This window comes from Phragmites australis, chromosome 7 (assembly GCF_958298935.1).
Source record: "Phragmites australis chromosome 7, lpPhrAust1.1, whole genome shotgun sequence".
Lineage (NCBI taxonomy): Eukaryota > Viridiplantae > Streptophyta > Magnoliopsida > Poales > Poaceae > Phragmites > Phragmites australis.
This window is the reverse complement of record NC_084927.1, coordinates 35387770-35414560: the sequence shown is the minus strand read 5'-3', so window position 1 is coordinate 35414560 and position 26791 is coordinate 35387770. Positions and strand designations below refer to the sequence as shown.

At 46.4% G+C, this 26791-nt stretch overlaps 1 protein-coding gene and 1 pseudogene across 1 annotated transcript; both read right to left on the bottom strand.

Moving 5' to 3' along the window:
- Positions 1–9061: 9061 nt before the first annotated feature.
- On the bottom strand, positions 9062–11416 carry LOC133925054 (anthocyanidin reductase ((2S)-flavan-3-ol-forming)-like; annotated as a pseudogene).
- An 8866-nt stretch (positions 11417–20282) lies between these two features.
- LOC133925053 (anthocyanidin reductase ((2S)-flavan-3-ol-forming)-like) lies at positions 20283–22170 on the bottom strand. Its single transcript, XM_062370870.1, has 6 exons — positions 21973–22170; positions 21715–21881; positions 21348–21548; positions 21063–21222; positions 20670–20889; positions 20283–20592 (listed from the first exon to the last, which is right to left on the bottom strand). The coding sequence occupies exons 1-6, from the start codon at positions 22091–22093 to the stop codon at positions 20445–20447; spliced, it is 1017 nt and encodes a 338-aa protein (XP_062226854.1). The 5' UTR covers positions 22094–22170; the 3' UTR covers positions 20283–20444.
- Between the last annotated feature and the right edge of the window lie 4621 nt (positions 22171–26791).

Below are 26791 nucleotides of genomic sequence, written 5' to 3'. Positions count from 1 at the left end.
TCTTATTTGTTAGAATAGGATGTATTATATTAGCCTGATATATATAATATATTATAAAAAATGAAAAAAATATTTGGTATCATATGTATCTTACATCTAGTTAGATCCACCCCTGGTTGGGTGTCACGATTAGACTTTGTACTTGCAACAATAATATTATTTGGTTGCACACTTATATTATATTAAGTTTTATTTGATAGAGCTCAAACATTAAGAATTTTTAAAGTCGAGTGTTCCTAACTTTAGAAATTCGTTAAGAACTTTTATAGTTGAGTGTTCCTAACTTTAGAAAGTGTTTAGTGAGTTATTTTATTTTTATTTTAATCTATAAATATAAGATCTAATGTGAAGCTACAGCTAATAGGAGGTTAGTTTCACAATTTGAGCACAGTGAACAAACCATCGCAACAGTACTGTTACACATTGTAGCACCAACTGTTCACTGCGGCACAACCATCGATCTAGATGCATAATGTGGACCTTGATTTTATTTTTTTATTTATTTAAAAATATGATATGTAAGGGTGGAGTACGGGAGGTCTGTTGAAGCTAAAATACGCCATTTAGGCTCTATTTGTTTGATTTTTTATAAGCTGTGCTTTTTTCATAAATCTATTTTTATTATAAGTATATCTAGATTTATTTCTAGCTTCTTAAATATCTATAGTAGTAAAGACTATTTTTGCTTCTCAAAAACCAATAGCAGAAACCAGTAAAAACAAACTATTTATTTCAGTTTATAGTTTTTAAAAAGCAAAAGCCACTAAAAATCTAACAAACATAGTCTTAGTCCCACTTGCACTGCATTTGTCAGAAGATAAAGGAGGATTGGAAAAAAAATTGGAAGAAACGCCATGAGTTGGTTGAGGAATTGCCACGATGCCAATGGATCACTACGTGATACTCTTGCATAGTGCTGTAAATCATAGTGATGGTCAGGATAACCTCTGTACTTTTCCACTCTGTCTTCACTTTCAGGAGGAAAAGCCTTGGCTTTTCTGTCCCTTCTTAATGTTTGCTGAACCTGGCACCTGCATGAGATGCCGCCAGCTAACCATTTCGCTTCTATTTAACCTCTCCACTAACCATCCAAAGGGCACGATTTAATAGTATGCTAATAACAATGTTTATATGACCTCAGCCATTACATCTTCATATCAGATCTTTACTAGACATGTAACAGCTGACAGCAATATAACGCTAATAGTGATAGCCAATGAAGTCCGCATGATTGTCTTTGCATGGTTAAATATCTAACTCCCCGTGCACTAAGAGCAATTAGCAAACTCCCCATACACGGACAGCAACTTCTTTCGTTTGCCATTTAGTAATATAATATATCACTGTGTCACAATCCATATGCGTGAGACCAGGCTGCTTAATGGGCCCATAACTGCCGACCGGATTGAGGCACCAGCAATGACACAAAGAGGCAATACAGGAGAAAGAAGTTGCTCAGCCAAAGAAGGATCGAAGAATAAAAGAATACATCCACACATTCAACCGGAGGGGGCTAGGGGGCTTGAGTCCTGCTACCCCCCATAAACACTTGATAGCCCTATAATTTTTGACATGAACGAGAAAGAAGAAGAGAAGAATAAGAGGATAAGAAGCAAGGAGGAGAGAAAAATAAGGAGAGAAAGGAGGAGGAAGAAGAAGTTGAGCTCTCACCCTAAAATTTGACTCTGGATCAGTCATAGGAAGAATAGACTTGTCTTCCTCCTCCAGCTATCATCCCTTCTCCTCCAAACTCTCTTCTCTGATCCCCAGTCCCTTCTTCCTCTTTTTCATTCCCAATCTCTTGCTTCTCTCCCTCTCAGTCTAGTTTGCTCATCCCAGTCTAAGTTCCCTCCTCTCCAATTGCACTCGGATCGTGTATTTTCCTAGTATTGACTGTGAACTCTTGAATCATATCGATTGGGTGAGCTTGTGTGTTGATTAGTGTGCTTGAATCCATTAGGCACGTGGCAATTGGTCTCAGAGACGTTCGATCTATGGACTTGCGCATGATGGAAAAGGTGCTCGATGATCCGTGTGCCATGATGATGGAGGAGCTTGTGAAGCACGGCTAAATCCTAGACTGGCTGAGTGAGGCCGTGGACAACCTGAGGATGTCGCTGCGAGCTGCCGAATTTGTGAAGCCGGAGGTGGAGAAGGAGTCCGATCCATGGATCGAAGCCGTCAGTGATGCCACGGTGTCTACATCCATTGCCATCTCGAAGGCGTTCACCTCCACGACTACGACTACCTTCACAGCTGCCTCCTCGGCTGCATTCGTCACCATCACCGCCCATGATGCCACCGCCATCCACACCAACACCGTGGTCTGTGCTAACGACTTCCACACCTGCAGCTGTGTCACGCCTAACCACCGTCACACCGTCCTCAACCCCATGCTCCACGGCTTCAACTTCGGCAATGTCCACCTCAACCAGCCCGTCGGCTCTGTAATGCGCGTGCGGATTTACGGATGCATTCCCTAGGCGACGTGATTCCGCTCCGCATCAATCAAGCCACGCTCGATGACTATCGGGAGCGGGACAATAGGAGGGAGTGCAACATCCTCGTCGGCTCAGATGTCGGCACTGAAGTCTTCATCGTACCGCAGTCCCTCAAGCACTCGACTGTCTACCACGCCGCAACTACCAAGCACATGACAGTCATGCTCGCCAAGTGTTCAACGGAGGGTTTCCTCCACGTACGCCACCTCATCGACCTCACCAACCAGAGTCGCAGCGACACCTACTCAATCTTCGCCCATCGCCTTCACCTGAGGTGGGGTAGAGCGTTGCTGCTGCGGCCACGGGAGCTATGGTCGTGGCAGTTCTTGATAGTGGAGTTCTGAGACCACTCGTGCTTGGGGCAGCCCGAGGACACGGACATCCTGCGCATCGTGTAAAAGGCGAACCTAATGCACTACAGCTCCGTTGTTGCCGCTGAGCCTGCTGTCGCGCTGGCGGCTAGCTTCATCGATTTGCATAACGCCGTTCCCACATACTTCCAGTGCCTCAGCGACCATGCCATCAAGGTGTTCGAGTTCGCGAATGAGTACATGGGGGCCTACAGCAGCAACCTACATGTGGCGGTGTGCCCCAGCTGCTGTGACTACTCGGGTACCAAGACGAGCCACTGTGGGGCGCAAATGGAGGCTTCCCTAATGGCAGCCTCAGTGACCTCCTCCATGGTGGCCTCGTCCAAGGCGCACCTGCGGACGAGTGGGACACACGCTTCAAAATGACGCTCGATGCGCCATCGTGTATGAGCCGTACCGCATCGACTTTGGCCTCGTCCTCACCCTGGCTGCGATGTCCTCAGAGCTAAATACCGACCACAACTGGGACATCGCATGCTATTCCCTCCTCGAAACATGGTTATCACCACCACTAAGCTCCACCTGCAGACGCATGGCAGTAGTTCAACGCCAGGTCACAACTGAGGATCACTCCACCAGCGCAGCACAACAGTGCGTTAGGAAGATGAGATCAACATGGCAACCAGCTCCGCCAGTGGTCTAATGCAAGAGGAGGCAGCCGAGGTGTATGCTGGTCGCAATGTACGCGAAGCGTTCGAGGCAAGAGGTGATCATCATCGAGATGTCTGCATCATTCCTATCACCGAGATGTACTGGAAAAGAAGAAGCCTAACCGTAGTTCACAATGCACCTGATCAATTGATGGGCTGGTTGGTGTATACTATTGAAGGCTACTTTAATTTTGGGATCCATTTAGTTCGGTAGAAGCACGGACTTGATGTTGAGATTGTTGCCCTCTGTACTGAGGCTGTTCTACATTGCATTAGAGAGAAGATGGCGCATCCAGGTGACCAATTACTTTTGTTTTTGTGCTGAATTTGTGTGGAGAGGCACAATTGAAGCGTGGTGGAGGTGGCTATCTGTTACTACTTACTGTTATTACTTCTCTTGGGAATGATCTGGCTACCACCACTGGTCAAGAGTTGTTGGAAATGGTTGACAATTCGCCTGTTGTTGAGATAAAGAGCCATAAGAAGCTTAAATCATGGTCAGTTGCAAGGAATGTCTTATTGAAGATTGCTATCACATATGGGCCATTCGCATTGTTCCTCATCCAGGCAAAGGCAAGACAATGCAATTGGGAGATGACGGCCCTCCTAAAGAGTTTGTATCAGGGTTCCTTGATACTTGGTGTTGCATCAGGTGTCCCTGCTCTTAAAATTCAGCATGGTTCTGAACCGAGAGAAGATAAAGCTGGAAGATTTGATCATGACTCTATGACTACTTGTGATCCTTGTGTGCTGGGCAATGGTGGTGAGCATGTCAAGTGCTTGGTAGTGATGGTGACAGAGAAGAAGGCATGCATTGGTGATGAGTGCGGTTTAGGTTGGCTTGGGGGCAAGCCAAGACTCAAGGAGGGAGGAATGTCAGGACCCATATACGTGAGACCGAGGTGCTTAGTGGGCCCATGACTGCTGACTGGATTGAGGCCTAATCAATGACACACAAAGGCAATATAAGAGAAGGAAGTTGCCCAGCTGAAGAAAGATGAAAGAATAGAAGAATAGACTTGTCTTCCTCGTCCAGCTCTCCTCTCCTCTCCTACGAACTCTCTTCTCTGATCCGCGGTCCCTTGCTGCTCTTCTCCATTCTCAGTCTCTTGCTTCTCTCCTTCCTAGTCTAGTTTTCTCATCCCAGTCTAAGTTCCCTTTTGTTCCCAATTGTACTCAGATCGTGTATTTGCCTAGTATTAACTGTGAACTCTTGAATTGGATCGATTGGGTGATCTTGTATGTTTATTGGTGTGCTTGAATACATTGGGTATGTGACATAATGGTCCAATCCATTGCTCTATCACGTAATTAAGGGTGTCATACCAAAGAAGGCATTACACGAAATAAACAGGTGGAAAAAACATACAAGCCAATGTGTTATCAAAGGAATCATGCTGGGATACGCTAAGTAACAAATTAGGTTTACAACGAAACCTAGAAATCGATGACTAACATAAGCGCCCTTTGGTTTGATCAAAATAGATTCTCGTTTCACCACATGTCTGCTCAAAACCGAAATGAATAGCCAATTCGCTTAGCTGGTCATGAATCTAGGAGCTTTTTGCTTGCATTGTATTATTTGTTACTTTCCCTACCCTTTTGGAATCGTAGCAATGGCTCTTTCTTGTTGGTAGCTTACCATCTCTTTCAGTCCTCCAGTGGAAGGCTGTAAATCACGGCGATGGCAGGCTCTAAAAAGAGAGTTTACGAAAGCTATTTTCCTAAGCATCTCATGCAACTCGAGGGAGAGTTTGTGAGGTGTCAATTGCATGGGCCGCTTCGTGCGAGTCAGCAGTGCTTCTGTACCTCGTCCGTAGGGCGGTCCAGCAGGGTGACCGCTGCCGTGCCAGGCCAGGCCAGCCACCAGATCCGGTTCACGTACGGCGGGATGCAAACCTACCAGATCCGTGATCAGATCGCGCAGGACTATCGGCAGCATCGGACTGACAAACTGACGCTCTGTCTGTAGCGGCCGCATGTGCCTCCTTCCGAACGCTCTCGCCACCGAGCACCGTGCGTCCGTGCAGCCCCTGCCATGTGCAGGCGGCCAACCAAGCCTTGTTCCTTCCGCTCGCTCACGACTTCACAAGGTTTTGTCCAGAGCGTAGATGCAGCACGGCCGGGGATAAGACGGCACGACCGCTGCGCTGGATCGGAGGCCGCCTGCGATGCGACCGCGAGTGCTCGGGGGCGTACCAACCGGTCAGAACGCCGGATGTCACCGGTGCGGTGCTGACTCCTCGAATCGTGCGGCACAGAGCCAATCCACAGGTGGATTACGGCTCGGGATGGAGCCTCGCTTTAGGAGTAGCTTCGCCATCGCCTCGTCGGGCGGCGTTGGCCGGGTTCGGCGGGTTGCGCCCAAGTTGCGTTTCGCTGCTCGAGCGCGTGGCACGTGGCGGCCGTGTGCGGTGGTGGCGCGGGCGACGACGCTCGTGGCCATGGACGCATGGCGCAGGGAGCCAAGAGTCCAAGACCCGAGCCGCGCGTGAGAAATCGGGCTGCCGCCTGTGACTCTGTGAGAGTCCGCGTAGCACGGTGCCGCTTGAAATGGGCCGTAAAGAGCGACCAGGAAGCTGGCCAGTCGTTCGTATTATTATTATTTTATTTTCTTTACCCGAGGTCTTCATTGCCATTGTGCTCCATGCACGTTCGCGTTGTTCGTATTACTAGCACTGACAAAAATTTCATCGCACAATGTTTGGTGATCGGATCACCGATCGAAAGCAGAGGAATGTTTCTTTTTCAGGAACAAATGAACATCAGTAGGGCATAATTCCCAAGGACATGTGCCACCGAAATTTTGGAAGCACAAGCACGTGATTTTTGTTCCATGTCGACCCAAGTAAACAATACTCACTCCGTTGACGACCAGTAGCTATATTTCTTTTTTAAAAAGTCAAATTTTATATACTTAAACTAATATTTAATTAAATTGTAATAATATTTAGTATAAAAAATTATATAATTAGTTTCATAATTCAAAATAATTTTCTACTATATATATTTTGTAGCTATAAATGATATATTTTATGAGAAAAATTTAGTCAAATCTAACTTTAAAAATTGAGAAAAACATATCTCTATTTCTAAACAGATGAAATATGATATAGTAGAAATGATACCGCACACAACAAATGGCTCATACAAATAGACAGCCCAACAAAAATGGACTCATAGTAACACAAATATACTATCCCACTAAAATCATCTCTAACAGATACTTAAAATTTTATCTCTTATAATTATAATACTGTTACAACATCTTTTAATACTATTACAATATCCTCTATTTTTTCATCTCCAATAAACTACTCTATTTTATACTTTCTATTACTCATTTATTTTACCCAGACCCATACTCATACTTTATTAACACTAATACAACTACCCGAGCTCCCGCAAAAAAGATGCGGGAACACTGATACGACTACTCCCGAGCTCCCGGAAAAAAAGATGCGTCAGTCCCGCAAAAAACAACGCCTGCATCCTGTAGAGCCAGAAACAATGCGGGGCAAGCGGTAATCGATATTTCCACTGTAGGCCTGGCATGGCCTGAGGTTTTACTGGATATAGCCCCGACCAACCATACAGATGACACTGTCCCGAGAAAAGGGTGCTCTCGAGTGCACATTGGGTATTCTGTTAGCCCTTCGAGACCAAATTACATCCTCTGCCCCCAATTTCGGGATTCTATTTGATCGAAACCCACACATCTTTTTTTCTATAAGAAATGAGTTTGACCTTTCTTTATCTTTAAAAATATAAACATAAATACAATTTAGGAATAGTGCCAAGCGACAGAGCAATCGAGTGAAACGCGTTCATTCATGGTATTTTTTTTCAACCAAGCAAGATCAATTGTGTTTTGTCATTCGCTTCCTATAAAGATAGCTTATATATGAGTACATTAGTAAAACTCATAGGCTTACCTATAGTATAGGACATTTATAGTGTTGTGTAAAATAGTAAGTGAACTGAGTCTATAACCAATGGAGCCTTCTCTCCATTCTTGAGGGTAGCCCTTGGTTCAACTTTTGATGTTTCCTTAAGGGCCCTCGGCCACGAGGTTCACCTCTTCCCAGAGTCTCTTCCTCAGGAACAAACCCTTTGGTGATCACTTTGAGTTAGGGATAACAATTGAATATGACAGGTACAGGTATTGGTATTCGTTAGTTTTTACCTTTCTGCGGATATACTATAAACATTCACGAGTGAAGAACGGGTAGTAAAATTGCCGCACATGGGTTCCCTCATAGGCATACCCATTTGCCTACGGGAAGCTGGGCGGCTGCGGTGTGCTGGGCAGTGGCGAGCGGTGTTTTGGAAGGTGTGTCGAGGTGTGCTGTCCTCAGGTTGTTGGTGTACATGTGCATCATCATTGTGGCAAGGTAGGAAACCAACTGCATTTGGTCAACTATGTGCTCTGCCTTGGTGTTCACTCATATAAGATGCATGCGTGGATTGAAGTGTGAAGGGTGCATTACTTGTCGCTCTTTCACCGAGCCGAGGCATCCATGCGGGAAAGAGGAAGTGCGAATGTTGATGGTAATCTTCTTCTTCATCATCATCGGAGATGCGCTTCGACTTGGGCTCCATGTCTTTGTATCACAGCTTCACCCCATCGCCAGGCCCATGACACCTCCCTCGGAGAATCTCACATGTGGTGCGAAAACCTACAAAACACTGACCAAATTTCCACTGAGGGGAGGGGATGGAGGGCGACACAGTGCATTGGGTGGCACTACGTGGTGTGCTGGGTGGCGGCGTGACGAGGTATGCTGGGCAGTGGCGTGGCGACATGGTGCTTGGTGACATCGAGGTAGGGCGGGGCTGGGTAGCGGCGGCGACCAGATCTGAGGCGTGGCGGTGCGACGAGGTGTGTTGGGTGGTCGGCAGCGCTGCGAGGTGTGCTAGGAGGTGCTAGGTTGCGCCGGGGCGAGGTCATGCGGCAGCGACAAGGTCAGAGGTGTGGTGCGGGGCTGATGGCTAGATTTGAGGCGTGGACGCGTGGTGTTGGATTGCCGGGAGGCATGGTGCAGTGATGCTGGATTGGCGGCTGGGTGGTCGGGGAATTGAGAAGATGAGAGGATCGAGGAAGTGGGAATTGAGAAGTGGATTATGGTTTGGAGGATTAGATCTATATGTAAGAGAGAGTATATGAATAAATGAATGTTATGTGTACGGATGTCTTATATATACTTGTATACTCATCGGGTAGTATTTTTTGTCCACGAATGTATCCATGAATATTAAATTCGAATCATATTTGAACCTATTAGGATATTTATCCACGAGTAATCGGGTTAATTTGCTATTCCTACTTCAAGCTAAGGACTCGTGGACTCATATCTTACAAAAGTTATCCTGGTGCTGTTCTGTGTCCTCTCTCCTCTGATTTCACCAGGTCAAACGGTGTGTAATTCTGCTCTCAGGCTCTCAGCATCCCACGTTCAAGAATAAATCCTATTTCAAAACATCGAAACAGTGTATTTTGAAAAAATGCAATCTTTTCCAATTACATAACATTCTTTCCCAAATCTTAAATCTTGGTCATACAGCCAATTTTTCGCAAACTTCTATTATCCATTTATTTTCTAGATTGCATAGACTGTGCAGATGCACGAGTTGATGGATTCGTTTTATACAAACACACTGAACCACCTCAGTTCAACATATTACTGTGTTAGTAGCAAAGACATCTTGCAACAACATGCATATGGTTTGGTGTCCTGAGTCCTTGACTCCTGATCGCCGATGAAAAGCAGAGGAGCATCATTTGGGCAGAATTCCCAGGGCCCTGCCGTACAAGACGACGTCGTCGTATATCTCGTCCAGGGTGCTGTGCTTAAACTCGAACGCTTCCCTGACCAGATTCGCAGACGACATGCAGGCTCTCGGCTTCTCGAGCTCGCCGGAGCTGCGAAGTGCAAGCAAACGATCAATGATCAGTGCAAAATAAGCGTCAGAATTCAGAGTCCGGAAGCCGATCCTTACAAGTTTTTCTTCACGCTGTACTGCAGGTATTTGTCTGCCAGGAAACGTGCGAGCTCGGCGACGGTCGTGTTGAGGCTGCAGCAGTTGTGGGAGGCGGATGCACATGCATACTCTCTCATCTAAAATTGCTATTAAATATAACTATAATGAACAATAAATAAATAGTAATCATACAGGCACCCCTAATTTTGATCTCACTCCGACCTATCCACGCCGCCTCCTCGTCGGCCACAAACACCTCGGCGCGGCAGAGGTCGTCGATGTGAACCAACGGCACCAAGCCAGCCTCCATCTCGATGCCTCTCAGCACACCGAACGCTGTCTCGTCGCCTGAAATCACGCGAAACCACGATACCAATTACCGAGCCTCCGAAATCAGTAGCGTGACATGGAAAAAACACGAGAAACCGAGCTGTTGTTGTTCGCTGCATGCGTGCTTCGGTCAGCTCGCGCTTCCGACCTCACCGGATAGAAGGGAGAGGCAGATTGCGACGCTGGTTTGGACGTTCGGGGCCGGCGCTGCACCCACGGTGATGGCGGGGCAGACGGTGACGAGGCTGATGCCGTTCTCCTGCGCGAACATGCACGCTTCCTTCTCCATGAGCGCCTTGGAGATCGCGTACCCCTGCGATGCATTGCAAGCACGGCGCCGTACTTAATGTAACATCAGTAACTGGTTCTGCAAGGATGCGTACGTACGTACCCAGATTGGTGGCTTGTTGGCTCTGAGGTACTCGAGGTCGGACCAGGAGTCCACGTCCAGCACGTGTCCGTCGCCTTGCAGCTGCCTGCTGTAGACTGCGGCCGCCGACGAGGTCGGGATCACGCGCTTCACCGTCCCCGCGCTTCGCGCATGACCTCATCACGTTCAGAGTTCCCCGGACAGCTGGCTCGATCAGTTCTTTCTGCCGTGACCGAGTTGATTTGAGCAAGTGAGTGCCATTGTCATCAGAGAACTACTGAACTAACATATGTAGTCGAGACGTTTGTAGTTGAAGAATGATGCCATCATGTCAACTGGTAAAACGGGGAGAAGTTGACAACAACAGGACAGTGATATTTGTCAGGTGATGTTTGTGCACCTCTGGATTCTCCGACGTGAGGTTCACCGCAGCGGCGACGAGGAAGGCGTAGTGACAGCCGGCAACTGCTTCATCGAAGCTGCCTTCCCCGTCCAAGTCGGCGCGGAGGACCTCCAAGGGGCCGAGCGCCTGGAAGTCCTGAGGTGGGAGTTCTTGGCCGTGTCATCTGGGGTTTCAGAGTAAAAACGGCCAAGCACTTTTCAGAGACTAAACCAATCACTGGCAATTTCTTAATTATCATGGATCTTCTCGGGATCATAACAAATTGCAACAGTTCAAGCATGTATGCGGCCATCAGCTCAGATAATATTAGTTGGTTGCTTTCCGATGTAGCTAAGCTTCGGATTCAGATTCTCGAACCATCTTTACTCTTTCTGAACTTACCGAAAGCAAACGAACATGTACTAGTGTCCATTTTACAACGCTGAAGATTTCACTTGCTCAGAGAAAAGACCTGGTAAAAAAACTAAGCTGAAACGAGGGATCAAGGAAGCGAACCGGGATTCCTGACCATCGGCTTGACGGCGTACCCCTTCTCCAGCAGCATCTTGATGAGCGCGGAGGCGATGTACCCGTTCCCTCCAGTGACGCACGCCGTCTTCTTCCTGTCGCCCGCCGACATCGCCGTTCAACGCCCCTCCTCACAAGGGGAAAGAGGATTCGCTCGCTCTCTCACCAACAATTGGAACGGTGATAATCGTCTGGTGATTGTGAGTTGTGACGTCCGTAGCGATCTACGGACGCTGGCAAAGCAGGAGTAAATGATGCAATTAAATTGAGGATTTGCTTTAGGAAAAGACGCAGTAGGTATTGGTTGGTGTCTACAAAGCGAGTGACCGTAGGGATTAACAACTGCCACTCGTATACGATTCGATGGGATGCTTGCATGGGTTGCGTGTATAAACAGGAGATAATTTTTTTATGTCCTCAAAAAATTTCAAAATCCTTAATTTGCCATAAAAAAGTTATTATCACTCATGTACCACTACCTTATATTTTCTTTCTCCTATATAACATTACCGTCGTAACGGATCTGACAATAGTGACACACAGGGAAGAAGAAATTTAGTTTTTCATTCCTGGTGTGCAATTAGTATTAACACCAATATAACAGTAATGACATATATGTTAAAGAAAATTTTAAGTGGTGGCATACGAGGGACGAGAACTTTTTTAGTAGCAGATCGAGGGTTTTGATAACTTTCGATGCCATATTGTAACACCGTGCCTCCAAAAGTTGTGTAGAGCCCAACCACCTCTAAGGTGGGCTCGCATACGTATAGCAACTCTCTTACATTTTTATTGTCGTTTTATTTAAAAGAGTTAACTCGAATGCTCTATGTTTGAACGGCGAATGGTTATAAGTTGATTCTAACTTATATAAATTATCAATGTGATACTAAACACATCATACCAGAACACTTGGACTAAATGGACCGAAACTAGAAACACTAACGGGCTGGGGTATTACACTCTCTCACATTCAGGTTTGATGCCCTCGACAGCTTACCACATACATAACAGATAAATACACAGGATCTCCCATCGGTGCTATGACCATACCATGTCCCCTCCACGGGCTGAGACGCATACACTCATGCAACGAAAGTTAGCTCTGATACTATTTGTAACATCGTATCTCTAAAATTTGCGTACAACCCACCCTACCCGTGGGTAGATCCGCATGCTCATAGCACATCTTTTACATTTTCGTCCACATCTCGTGTCACAGTGAACACCTTTGCAAGCTTCTTCACCATGGTACCATGGTTATCTTAAGAATATTAGATATGGTTCTTGTCCTTTAATCGTACCAAGTACTTCTGTAGCTTTTCGACTTCTTGCTTGAGCTCATCATTTTCTTTTGCAATGAGTTCATTAGATGGTTCTTAAAAAATATTCTTTAACACATATCTCATTGTAAATGTGTGAGCTGGATAGATCAATTAAATCATCATAAGAAGTGTAAGCATATATCTTAGAAATGAAATTAAATATAGAGGTAGATTGCTCTAAATGGATCTTAGTTTGAGATTCAATACACTCAAATTTTGCTATAAGCTCTTCATGCTTCTTGTTTAGCAAATTGAATTTACTCAATAATTATTCATAATTAGAAACAAAGGTAGCATGAATGTCATTAACTGCATTGAATTTCTTAAGCTCTTTTGATTATTTCTTAAGGATCTTTTGTTACTCATTGATAAAATGAAGGAATTCATCATAGGAGGAAGGATCATCATCGGATTTATCACCACTTATATTGCTATCTATACCTTTGGCTTTAGGACACTTGTGTGATGATAGCTTACGTGATGACGACCTTGATGAAGAGCTTCTCTTGCAGGAGTGGATGGCGAAACTCTCATCATTTGAGATTAAATCTTCATCTTCACTCACCCCTCTTCCCATGCATGCAAATTCTTTGGCTCTTCCCCTTGTCTACCTCTTGCTCTTAGTCTTCTTCTCCTTTTTGATATGATTAATAGTTTTGACCAAGTTTTTAATGGAGATTTGATGATCAATCTTGGAATCGATCTTCTTAATGTTCTTCTCCACTTGAGAGATGAGCTTAGCGAATTCGGGGTCAATTTCTTCATCACTTGATGTACTTTACTCATCATCTTCATTGCTCTCTTCATATTGATCTTCATCTCCATTATCTTTGCTTGAGCTTAACTCTTGTTCTTGCCACCTTATCTTCGTCTTCATGTGTGGGCATACTGCTTGCTTGCTTATTAGAGCAAGGTTCTTGGTGTTGGATAAGGAAGAGGCTTCCACCCCTATGTTCATGGTCATCTCATAAGCGGTGATCTTGCCGAGTACTTGACTTGGAGTCATTTTTTTGATGTTGTTATTGTCGTAGATGATAAAGACTATCAACTTATACTTTGAAAGAAGAGCTTAAAGTATTCTTCTCACCACTTGATCATCGTCAATTGGCGTCAAACCTAGTCCACTTATCTCATTGATAAGAATATTCAAACGTGAGTACATATCATTAGCACTTTTAGAGGTAATTATTTGATGCTATTGAGCTTAGTAAAAGGCACATGATATTTATCATTATGCACACCCTTTGTACCTTTATGTATTTCAATAAGACTAGTCCAAATATCATGTGTATTAGTGAGAGAATAAATATGATTAAATGCATCAACATTTAAAGGTGATAAGTGTTGAGGTAGATGGTCCACGATCCCCTCGACACTTAGCCATGGTCAGGCTCCGGAGGCAGGGCCATCCGGAGCCCCGCAGCATTTGCCAGAGGTGAAACCGATGGTTGGGCTGGGGGAGGTGGTTCGCGACCCCCTCGGCCCTTAGCCGCAGTCAAGCTCCCGGAGGCAGGGTCATTCGGAGCCCCACAACATTTGCCGGAAGTGAAGCTGATGGTTGGACAGGGGAAGGCGGTTGTCGGAGGGTGAACTCCAGTCGTAGGGATCCCGAGAGACCCTTTTTTAGAGATTCGGCCGGGGGGATGATCCTGAACGAGTTCGTCGCAGAGATAAATGAGAGTAAATGCGGTCGACCGGTGGCGGGGATTGAACGCACGAAGGATTAAATGCACTGGGGGTTTTTAGACGGGTTCAGGCCGCTAGGGAGCGTAACACCCTACTCCTGTTGGATTTTTATCACTCCGGCGAGGAAATCCCTCAAACGGGGCTTTTGATTACAAGGAACTGGATTTGCCGGAGAGCTGGGCTTCTCCGGCCTCCTAACCTCCCTACTGGTTCGCCGGAGCTTGAGGCGACTCCGGTCTGGGCTCTTCCTCTGGTGGGCTCTTTTTTGGCTCATGTGTCTTGTGTTTTCCTTCTGGGGGTTCTCCTTCTCTGTGGCCTCCTCAACTCTCCTTTCTTTCTTGGGCCACAACACCTTTCTTTCTTGGGCCACAACACCTTAAATGCGCCTCTGCAGCGTCACGCCTCTAACGGGTGGAGAAGACTCGAGCCCCGAGGCGCTATAAACGGAAAGCGTCATCATTTCCCTGGGCGAGGTGACCGGGAGGTGGAAAATGCGCCGCACGCCCGGTCACCCATCGCCATAAATGCCCTGGCGTCGAACGCTGTAGAGAGGGCCCAGCGGGCAGCCGCAGAGCAACCGGCGTGCCCGTCCTGTCCCACTCCCCTGCCACGGCAGCGTGGCAGACGGAGAATCTTGGTCCTGACGATGTTATCTCGAGGCAAACAGGATTGTCCGGGACAGGACCTGTGCAATTAATGTCCCCACGCCTCTCTGCCAGAATATGACAGGAACTGACGCTGAGCGCGGCGGGAGTAGTTGGGTATGTCAGGCCACGCATGTTCATTAAATGCGGCCTAGGACCCTTGACTAGCGGACACGTCATCGGGGGTCTTTCTGGGTCGTCGGGGAACCAAGTGCTCGGGGGCACTGTTCACATCCCCAAGCACTCTCTCCCGAGCACTCTTATACGGGGTCTCGGGGAACCGGGTGCTCGAAGAAGGCCACATGGCGGCCCGAGCACCCTCTCCCGAGCACTTAATGAATGGAACCATCGGGGCACCGAGTGCTCGCGAGGGGCCACATGGCGGCCCCGAGCACTCTCTCCCGAGCGCTCAATGAATGGAGTCATCGGGGCACCGAGTGCTCGCGGGGGGCCGTGTGGCGGCCCCGAGCACTCTCTCCCGAGTACTCAATGAATGGAGTCGTCGGGGCACCGAGTGCTCACGGGGGGCCGCGTGGCGGCCCCGAGCACTCTCTCCCGGTACCTCCTGAACGGGGACCTTCGGGGAACCGAGTGCTCGAAAGCGGCCGCGTGGCAGCCCAGAGCACTCCCTCCCGAGCACTAACCTTTGACCTGCGGGTAAGGCCCCGCGGATTCTGCCACGTGGTAGAAGGCGGGCTCAGACTCGGGGTCCTGGGGACCCCTGGTTCCCGATACGCCGACAGCGGTCCACGACCCCATCGTCCTTTAACTGTGGTTAGGCTTCCCCGTGGCATTTGCCAATGGTGAAACCGATGGCTGGGTTGGGGGAGGCAGTCTGCGACCCTCTCAGCCTTTAGCCTCGGTCAGACTCCGGAGGCAGGGCCATGCGGAGCCCCATGACATTTGCCTGAGGTGAAGCCGATGGCTAGGTCGGGGGAGATGGTCCGTGACCCCCTCGACCTTTAGCTGTGGTCAGGCTCCGGAGGCAGGGCCATCCGAAGCTCCGTGGCATTTGCGAGAGGGGAAGTTGATGGTTGGGCCGAGGGAGGTGGTCTGCGATCCTCTCATTCCTTAGCCGCGGTCAGGTAGCGGGCAGCGGAGGAATCTATACCAACTTCCATCCCATGCAGAGTGGACTTTACTTAATATTTGGTATGTTCTTTATATATGAATATGTATAGATGAAATTATACTGTACTAACTTCACCTTTGCCATACATTTTTGGTCTCACCAATGCTTCGGCTGTCTCCCTTTCTTAGCCCCCTCGCATCCTGCTGCCGCTAGCTGCCGATGGGTGTGATTCTCTAGGGGTGTCTTATCGAGTTGGGTGTGAGCAAAGCTGAATTCTTGTTGCCTTCTAGGTAACCCATGCTACTGAGGATGTCACTCTAGTGTGTGACATCCATACTACCAAGGTTATACAATGCTTTCCAAGTGATCTAGGCATAATATGTCTTCTAGGTGACCTAGCCATGCTGCGTCTACAGGTGTGCAGGTTCCACTGCCTACCTAGGCTATGCAATATCTTTCAGGTGACCTAGTCTTGATGCCTTCCAAGGGGCCTAGGCATGCTATACCTATGGTGCATGGGTGTATCCACCATCGAGGATGTCCCTCAGGTGTGTCACATCTCCTCTACTGAGGATGTCCCTCTAGGGTGTGTCATCTACACTACCGAGTCTATGTAATGTCTTCAAGGTGACACAGGCATAATATGCCTTCCAGGTGATCTAGGCATGCTACGCCTGCAGGTGTGTAGGCTCCACTGCCTACTAAGCCTATGCAATACCTTTCATGTAACCTAGGTATGCTATGCCTATAGTGCACAGGTGTGTCCACCACCGAGGATGTCCCTCGGGTGCGTCGAATCTCGCCTACCGAGGGTGTCCCTCTGGTGTGTGGCATCTACACTACCAAGTCTATGTAATACCTTCTAAGTGACCTAGACATAACATGTCTTTCAGGTGATCTAGGCATGTTGCGTCTGCATGTGTGTAGGCTTTCATTATTGTGTACTATTTAAGCGAAGGCATAACTTTCATGAAATATTGTGACACATATTGCCTTGGAAGCATATGGTGCTCAGCGCATGCAGCTATGACGTGTGTATAAGGTTTGTGGAGTAATTGTGGCTTCTGACAACTACATATGCATGTCCCACTCCTTAGCACGCACTCTTGAACATGCCGCTCACGTCTACCCCCCTCCGACCCTTGTCCCGACACATGACACTGAACCGGAGCTGACACTGAACCGGAGCTCTGCAGTGCCCTCTTGAGTTGCGCGATGCATGTGGGCCTTCCTATTTGCCTTCTCCATGTACTCACATAGCATCCTGCCGTAAAGCATACGATTATCCTGCATTACAACCTTAGCAGCTGCATACCGATCAATGAAGTACTTGCAGGTCCCATACAAGATACCTTCTACAATTCCAACTAGTGGTAGGGATCTCATTCCTCGTATGACCCAGTTGTAAACCTCTGCAAGATTTGTAGTCATTATTCCATACCTGGCACCACCACTGTCGTACAGCAAGGCCCATTTTTCATTCGGCTCATTGCGTATCCACTGTGAAAAGCTCCTAATAGATGAGCCCGATCTCCTTACAATCTGCGGAGTATCGGTTGGGAGAGGACCGAGAGCTATTGGTTCCTCACCGTTAGGTGCAGCCTCCGTAGTTTGTTTCAGAGTCAGTTCATCAAGTCTTGCCCATAATGCATTGAACTTACGTTGCTGGTTCTGACTGCACAACTTTTTAAAGAGCTTCATTAATTCTTTGTTTTTAAATTGTCTGTAGAAGTTCGCACCCATATGGCGCATGCACCACCTACTTTTGAGATCCGGCCACTGCACTGGTACACCCTGTCGCACGCTACCATGTTGCATATCCATCAAAGCCTGCAACAATCCTGCATGTCTGTCATGAATGAGACACACATCTGATCGGTCAAGAACAATTGCATGTTTCACCCGCTCTAGGAACCAATACCAGCTGTCCCCGTTTTCACTCTCCACGAACGCAAACCCCAGTGTCAGGACTTGATTGTTACCGTCGACTCCTATTGCAGACAAAATCTGGCCTTTGTACTTCCCAGTGAGGAATGTTCCATCTAGGCATATGATAGGGCGGCAATATCTAAATGCTTTGATAGTTGCACCGAATGCGAAGAAAGCACGCTACAACACTCTTTTTCCGCTGTACTCCACATCTGTAGAGGGGTAATGCTTGATATCATAGTAGCTGCCTGGATTTCTTGCACAAATTGTGGCTAACTGACGAGGTAGATTGTGATACGAATCTTCAAATATACCGAATCTCATCTCAATAGCCTTTTGTTTCGCCCTCCATGCCTTCGCATAGTTTATTGTGTACTGGAACCTTTGCTCAATAGCCCGGATTATTGATCGCGGCTCATACCTTAGGTTCTCCACGATCTCTCCGTACATGACATTTGCAATGAAAGCAGAAGACAGGTTCCGGTGGGCGAACTCTATTTCCTCAATGTGACAATTATGTTCCTTAACTATTGAGCATTTCCAGTAGCCTGCCCACTTCCCTCTCAATGCGTGCACCCGCCAAGGGCACTCAGCAACCAAGCACTTCACATCGTACTCTCTTTTGCTTGATTTAACTACCTTGAATTGCCTACGAAGAGACAACGACCAGAATTTCACTGCATCAATAACTGCCTCTTTTGTAGGATACATAACACCCTGTGACACCTCATTCTCATGGTATTGCCACGGTGCCTGTTCAGCCTCGGTAACCACCAACTTCAAAAATTCTTGATCCCGCCACTTTGCAGGAACCAGAGCATGAGCCTCCTCATCGGACGAATCCCCATCGGCTAAGCCTTCCTCGTACTCTTCATCATCCAAATCTATATCTTCAATGATGCTAGGGATGTGCTCCCCTCCATCAGCTACACCCATCGGCTGCAGCTCCGGAACATCACCAACCTCCTCCCTGGACCCTATATTAGCCACTTCTGACTCATCTTCTGCTGCCTCACTTGGTCCTGCTACTGCTTCTACACAGAGTTCACCTCATTTTCATCTTTCAAGTACGCCTCAGCTAATAAAACAAGCGGCAGGCCATGTTCATAGCATATATCTACATACTGCCTCCAAGTTGATGTGGCTTCGATGGGAACAAGCTCACTAAAGTATCCATGACTAGCACGGCTCAGAACAGCTTTCAACTTCAGCTCATATTGCTACGGATTCAGTTGGAAAAACCGCATGAGCCATTTGCACATACCCACAATAGTCCTCTCATTGGCCTTACTAAGGCCCTTCATGACATGACGAAATTCAGCGAGATCTACACCGTTGGGATTGTACCTAATTTCACCCTCACCATAATATATCTGAAAAATTAATTTATCTGCCATCCCTGAAAACACCCGCAAATATAACCCATGTTACGACAACAAATTATATTTCTGGTTATCGGAAACAATACTTCTTAAGTGCTACCCTTTGTTCGTAAATAATACTTCTTAAATACTACCCTTTGTCCTGCAGGGTAGGAGTCATCTCTATTGTTGCCTTATACGTCCGCAGGTCCAAATAATATACTAAAAACTATATACTACAAATAACATACTTAAAAAAATATACTACAAATAATATCTAAAAATAATATTTTATATTGAACTACTATCGTACCATTTCCTAACTAAATTTGACAATTTCCTAAACCCTAGGTCATAAATATCTAAAATCTAGGTCATATACTACTACTGAACTAATTAACAAAAATAAAAGGGAAATAAAATTTACCTGAATTTTTTCTTCAAATCCGTGGCACAGATGCAACAGGATTTCGCCGACCTCTCTTCCTCCCCTCTCCTCTCCTTTCTACTTCCCTCTCTTCTCAACTTTCTATTTTTTTGATTTTTCTCTCATTTTCCTCTTATTTTTTGGGTTTTTATAGCCGAGAGGGGAGCGGGGGCCGGTGCGGCGCGTAGGCGGACGGAGCCCTTACCGCCCCTTTTATTTTGCTCCTCTGTTCTGTTCCTCTGTTTTGCTCCTCTCTTTATTTTGTGATGGGCCTCCTCAAGCAACTTTTCCTAGCGTCAAGCATGTTCATCACAGTCACCCAGTAAGGTCCATAAAACAAGGCCGATCTATATTTTAGGCATATAAAATTATCTAATTTTTTATCAACAGATCCTGTCGGTCAGATGATGATGCAATTGATCAGAGAACGTCTTCTACCTCTAATATCCCACACTCTCTGTTTCTCGCTGCAGCTGCCCCATCCCCACCCCCGCGCTGCCCCCCTCGCCCCCCCTCGCCACTGGCTGTCTCTGGTAACATCCCCATCCCCTCCATCGTACTAACTTGCCTCCTCTACATGAGCGGTTTGCCGCCCGCCGACCTTCCTCTAAATCTAGAGATGGAGAAAACCGTAGGAGAAAACTGACTAGTGAAGAAAATGAGCATTCATACCTATCGATCGTACTCAATCGAGTTTTCAAGCGACTAAAATTTAAGAAGCGTGTAAGAAAATCACCCAGTAAGGGCAGCCATTTTATGGAGAACATTTTGAGTTGTCAGAACCAGAACATACTGATAGCACAGAGTTGATTTGCAAGCATATTGTTGGTGATCTCACGACCGATGGTAACCACAGGAACTTATTTTCTAAAGAAAGCAAGGGACATCAGTAGGGCAGAATCCCCAAGGCCTTGCCGTACTCGATCACGTCTTCGTATATCTCATCCAGGGTGTTGTACTTGAACTCAAACCCTTCCCCGACCAGCTTCGCGGACGACAAGCACATTCTCGGCTTCTCGAGGAGCTCGCCGGAGCTGCAAAGTGCAAGCACACGATCACTCGTCAGTGCAAAGCAAGCGTCAGAATTCAGAGCACTGGAGCCGATTCTTACAGCAGATTTGTCTTCACGCTGTACTGCGGGTACTTGTCTGCCAGGAACCGGGCGATCACGACGACGGTCGTGCTGAAGCTGCAGCAGATGTACCTACCGGAGGCCGTCTCCGTCTCGGCGACGAACACCTCGGCGCGGCAGAGATCGTCGAGGTCAACCATCGGCACCGCGCCGAAGGACTTCTCGATGCCTTTTAGCATACCGAGCGCTGCGTTGTCGCCTGAAGTTATACGAAATCATCATGTTACTATTATTCTATAGCCGGGTGTAAAATATTGTTACGCGTGACCAAGATTTTCGACATGAAACACAAAATTTTACGATAACGTGCCAAGTGATTTAGTAGGTCGTAAATATATATATCAGCCAGTTCTGTTCACGCTTGCTTCTCACCGGATAACATGGCGAGGCTAGCAGGGACGCTTGCGTACACCTTTGATACCGGCGATGCGCCCACGGTGAGGACGGGGCACACGGTGACCAGGCTGATGCCGTGCTCTTGCGCGAACCTGCACGCTTCCTTCTCCGAGAGCACCTTCGAGACGACGTATCCCTGCAATATAATGCATACACGACAGCAGCGCACTTCATCTGTTCATCTGTAAATGTTGTCCGAGACATGACTGAACATTCATGCATGTATAGTATCACGGGCATGGGTGAAGACGTCGAGTGTACCCAGCTTGGTGGCTTCTCGGTTGTGACGTACTTGAGGTCGGACCAGGACTCCTCGTCCAGCACATGGCCGTCGCCCTCCAGCGGCCTGATGCAGACCGAGGACGCCGCCGATGTGAGGATCACGCGCCTCACCGTACCCGCTTTCGCGCACGACCTCATGACGTTCAGAGTGCCTCGGATAGAGGGTTCAATCTGGTCTTTCTGCCATAGGCAGATCAGAAAACGATTAACCAGTTCTCCTCAAAAGAAAAAGAAAATAAAATGATTAACCAGGCTCAGTGAGGTGAATAAAAAGTAGACTAACAACAAAACGAGAACATAAAAGCGATGCTGAAACGAATACAAGCGCCGAAGTGTGTGTGCTCACCTCTGGATTTTCTGACGTGAGGTTCACCGGAGCGGCGACGAGGAAGGCGTAGTCGCAGCCGGCAACCGCTTGGTCGAAGCTGCCTTCTTCGTTCAAGTCGGCGCGGAGGACCTCCAAGGGGCCAAGCGCCTGCAATTCCTTGAGGTGGGAGTTCTTCTCCATGTCATCTGCGTACAAATTATACGAAAGCATGCATGGCCTTTAACATGCCCCGAATTGCGCCACTCAACGAAAGCAAACTGCAGAGACGAATCGAACCGGGGTTCCTGACAGTCGTCTTGATGGCGTATCCCTTCTCCAGCAGCATCTTCACAAGGGCTGCAGCAATGTAGCCGTTCCCTCCGGTGACGCACGCCGTCTTCCTGTCCCCTGCCGACATCTTCACACGAGAACGAGGACTCGCGCGCTGCTCACTAGCCAGAATTCGAGCACTGCACTATACAAACAGACTGGAAGATATAGGTCTGGTTGACTATTCCGTGTGCAGAACTGAAATTCTCAACTTCATATTTTGAAGGTAGGCCACACTAAAGAAATGTTTTGTGGCAATTTCGTCACCAGAAAGTCATTTTTTTGTCGGCAATTTCGTCACCGGAATTTTTTTTTTTTGGTCAGAAAATGACGGCTTTTGACGACAATTTCAGCTGTCGCTAGCCGTCCCTAGTATTCAAATTTCAGGATCTTTTTTAGGGCTGAAATGTGCATAATTGACCTTGGAAAACGATGCAGGAACAGGTGGTTAGGTTCGTACTACTCCGATCCGGTCGCTCAAAACGCCAGCCATTGGCGACGAACGGCTGGGCTCGGTCCCTTGGCGCTGCTTCACCATGCACTGCTGCTATAGAATATAATAATCGTCGGTCTAGCGCTGATACTGCCCTCTGGACTCTGGTGGTTGCCACACACAAAGACAAGAAGGCATGAGAGTAGATGGCGATATCATAACAGAAAGCATTTTCAGTAGAAAGAGTTTCAAAATATAGCAAAAACATGCTAGTTTATTCACATTTCAAAGAAACTCTAGGACCAATTTGCATGCCTGAAGCTCCCATCTTAAGCATATGCCGTTTAGCAAGAAAAACTTTCAGCATAAAAAGCAAAATTAATGAGAAATTAGTTAAAAGCAGAGGACATCCGGTCAACATGCTACTTCTGACTTACGAACTATGGCCTTAGATTTGTGCACATAAGAATGCAATTTGATTAGCTGCACTACAGGCAAACTTAAAAGCATATAATTTATGATTTAATATCCAACCTTTTCTCCTTTGCTTCCAAGTATCAAGGTCAGCAGGTATAAGACCCTTCCCCATAATTGGTTTTAAAATTTCAGCAAGAACTCCCCGATTTAAAGTACAGAAATACTATGTAAGAAAGGAACCAAAACCAGTTATTCAGAAGAATCGTCCAGGATATGTAATGATATATGCAAAATTCAGTTGTGGGGAAGCAACCAATGCTATAAATAAGTTGGCACCCATCATGGGCGTCAGGAAACTATGGTCGCAATTGATCTAGAGTTTATAATAATCTATGGAGCCAAATAGTATATGTTACATGTCATACCTTATCATAATAGAAAGCATTTTCCTTTAGGATTTGTCTAGCAACAATAGGGTCAGAGACAACAACGAATGATTTTGGTCCAAAAGCAAGCTTGTAGACAGAGCCATACGGCAAAGAAACCATAAAATGTCACGGCTGCCCAAGCTTTTCCGCATTGTTTTCTCTCGAGTTTCCTGTATGGTTCACGAGGCTGCCGTAGCTGAGCAGGTTGGTGAGCAGGTTGCTGGCGTTGTCAAGCAAGCTCCGCTGCTTCGCCTTGGGATCCTGCTTGTCGACGCTAGTCGACTGGCACCTGCGTGCACTGTCACTGGCAAAACCGAGGCAGCCACAGAATCAGCTAGTCAATTTTGATTCCACCAAACTAACTCGTGAATTGGGTGCACTCCGTTCGCACGATTCTGATGCACAATGCAGAGGCAACAAGACGAACACGTGGTGGGCAACTCAACTGGGCATCCAATCCATCCATCCACCCACCCACGCGAGTGCCGGGGGAGTGAGGAGGCGAGGCCAGGTCGGTGACCGTGCGTGCCTAACGGCGAGGAGGTGCCTCCTGTGAGATGCGGTGGAGGAGGCAGGACCAAGGCGCAGCAAGCCAACGACTGGCCTCGGGAGCAGCATGGCGGCAGGGGACACGGTCACGACCATGACGCGGGGAGTCGCGAGTGGCGGCAGTGGCACATCAGGTGGAGTGGAGTGTGATGACTGGACAGTGGTGACCTCACGATTTGTGGGAGACGATTGCGGCAGCGAGAGGCTTGAACCACGGTTCCCATCGGACGCCCTCCAGAGCCTATGGCCATCACGTCGCAAGAGGGGGGAACGCTACGGAGTCAGTAGCCCATCGCCGCTAGGTTCTCATCGGACGCCCTCCGTTTTTTGGCTGACGTGGCTCAACTACAGTTGAGAGAATGGACGGAAAATCTATCTATTACCTTAGTAATTAGCCAACAAAAAAACCCTCCACGTTCACTCTTAAAGTCACAAAATTACCACATTAATCTGAAAAAAGAAAAAATATCTAGACCATTCATTGTTATGAATATCTAACGGTAAAAATAGTCCAAACATTTAATCAAATCAAAGAGTCCATACGGTAGTTTCGTTGAAAAGAAAAAGAGTCTAAATATTTAATCAAATTAAAGAGTCTATACGGTAATTTTGTTGGAAAAAAGTCCATACGGTAGTTTCGTTAGAAAGGAAAAGAAGGAAAAGAAATTTGGTGGAAAGGTACAAAGAGTCTAATTTGTTAGCGTTCGTATAAATAGTCCTTAAACATGTAATTATTTGGCAAACTATAATATTTAAAATAAAATATCATTTTATTCAAATAAAAAATAGACGCTGATACTGCCCTCTGGACCCTGGTGGTTGCCACACACAAGGACAAGGAGGCATGAGAGTAGATGGCGATATCAACGTACGAGCTAGATCGGAAAAAAAAATGTACAGTGTCAATTCCAGGAGCTCAATTCGCAAAAAAAAAAAAAGGAGCTCAAACGTGCTCAATTGGCGCAGGAATTGCTGGGATCCTTACACACGGATGGTATGGAAATGGCTAACTCGAATCACGCACGCTATGAGAATAGTCAACCGGATCTTTCATATGAAGTTGCCCAGACGTCATGGTGAACAAGAAATATCAGGAGGCCTCACGCATGTGCACTAATCCCACTAGTCACTGTGCACGTGGAATCCTAAACCGTAATATGGTATGATGAAGATGATTACTTACGATTGTTTGGTTTGAGGAATGGAAAGTTGTGATAGATCATCCGGTCCTAGCTTTGAATGGGTTGATCCATCGCACACGCATTGTTAGTGTAAATATGAGGCAAAACATATAATATGATCCCATGATGGACTATCTTTTCTAGCATTGGTTGATCTTGAAATCAAACATCCCATAAAGATTCACAAAATTTGAAGCTTCACAAATTTTTCTAACCAATCGCATGTTTGCTTTGTTTGAATAATGGTCAGAAAATGAGTACACGGCATGATGCTATAATCTGTTTAAAACAGAAATGACGCAAAACCTAATTAAACTGCTTTAAATTATAATTCAGAAACTATAAACTGATTAATCTTGAAGTAGTGCATTTAGTGCTTATGGGGGGTCGTCATCAAGGACCTCTGACGCCCCTTTAGCTTCACTAGTCGAAGTCTGAGAATCATCAGGCTTAGGATCCCTTCGGGACCCATGGCTTCGGAGGGATCATGGAGGCCATGCCTTCAGAACCCTTCTAACCCTCGGATCCATCGGTCCTTAAGAAAAATTAACTAGGAGGAGACTCACAGATCGCTCCCGACTTGTAGTGAAGTGACCAGTATTTAGTAGTGAAGTGACCAGTATTTAATATCAGTCAAGTGATAGCTGTCTGACACGTTGACGCAAGTAAAGGCTGCCTGACAAGTTGGTGCAGTACAACATCGGAATAAACGACCAGCTACTAGGACAATCGGCTCACTAGCCGTAGTCATAAATTACACGGCTGTCCCTATACAATATGATATAGTAAAAAACTTGTATCTCTATCAGTCTCATATGAACATATTTGTACATTCACATGATGAATATCAGTATAAATACAGTACCCTTAGCCACCAAACTAAAGGGACAGATTTCACTGGAAACCAATGGTGTTCTATCTGTGTCTACTTCTCCTCTAAATTTGATTCATTCTAATAAATTAGTTCTCACCGTATTTTGTACGTGAAAGATATTTTCTTTCTCCAACAGCACCATTTGTTGTCTCCCTTGTGTGGTTCATCGGTGACAGCCCCTACCTTCTCAACCCCCTGACCGACCTCCCATCATTGGACTGATATCTTTGAATTTTGGGTTTTGAAAGGTAAACAGTGATGAAGAATTTAATCTTCGAAAATTAGCAAGGTCCATCACAAATCAAACAATTTTTTTTTGAATCCACATTTGTAGTATTGAAATAATTATTAGGAAGTATAAACAAATCAAAATAAAGACAAAAATGACTTTAACGTGTTTCCAGTGGCGAAGCTAGCCTTTGAAATTGGGGTCATGTGACCCTGATAAAATTCCATGAATCTTATGGAAAATTACTGTTTCTAGCTAGTCATATGTGTTGTTGACCTCATCGTACAAAGATGATGACCCCGGTGATCTTCCTGGCTGGCTCCGTTCCTGGTCGTTTCACCGAACAATTCTTGAGTACAAGTGAATATGAAAGAGAACGTGTCACACTGAAGAAGCAATTCATTTTATTATTTGACTCTGAGAAATTTACAACAATTATTCTGATGGTAAAAAGAAACTAGCATTTTTTGGATGACAGAAGAGAGGATACGAATTATTTTGATGGTAAAAAGAAAGTTTCCCCTTACAACAAATACAGCTGTATTTTCAAACCTGAGAGTTTGTTAATTAGTATGAACATTTTTTGGGTGGTTTTGAGTCTACTATGGGACAAACGAGCTTTTGAGAAGAGAAATGTGGGCACAAAATATGCATTCAGACCGCACACAACCTTTT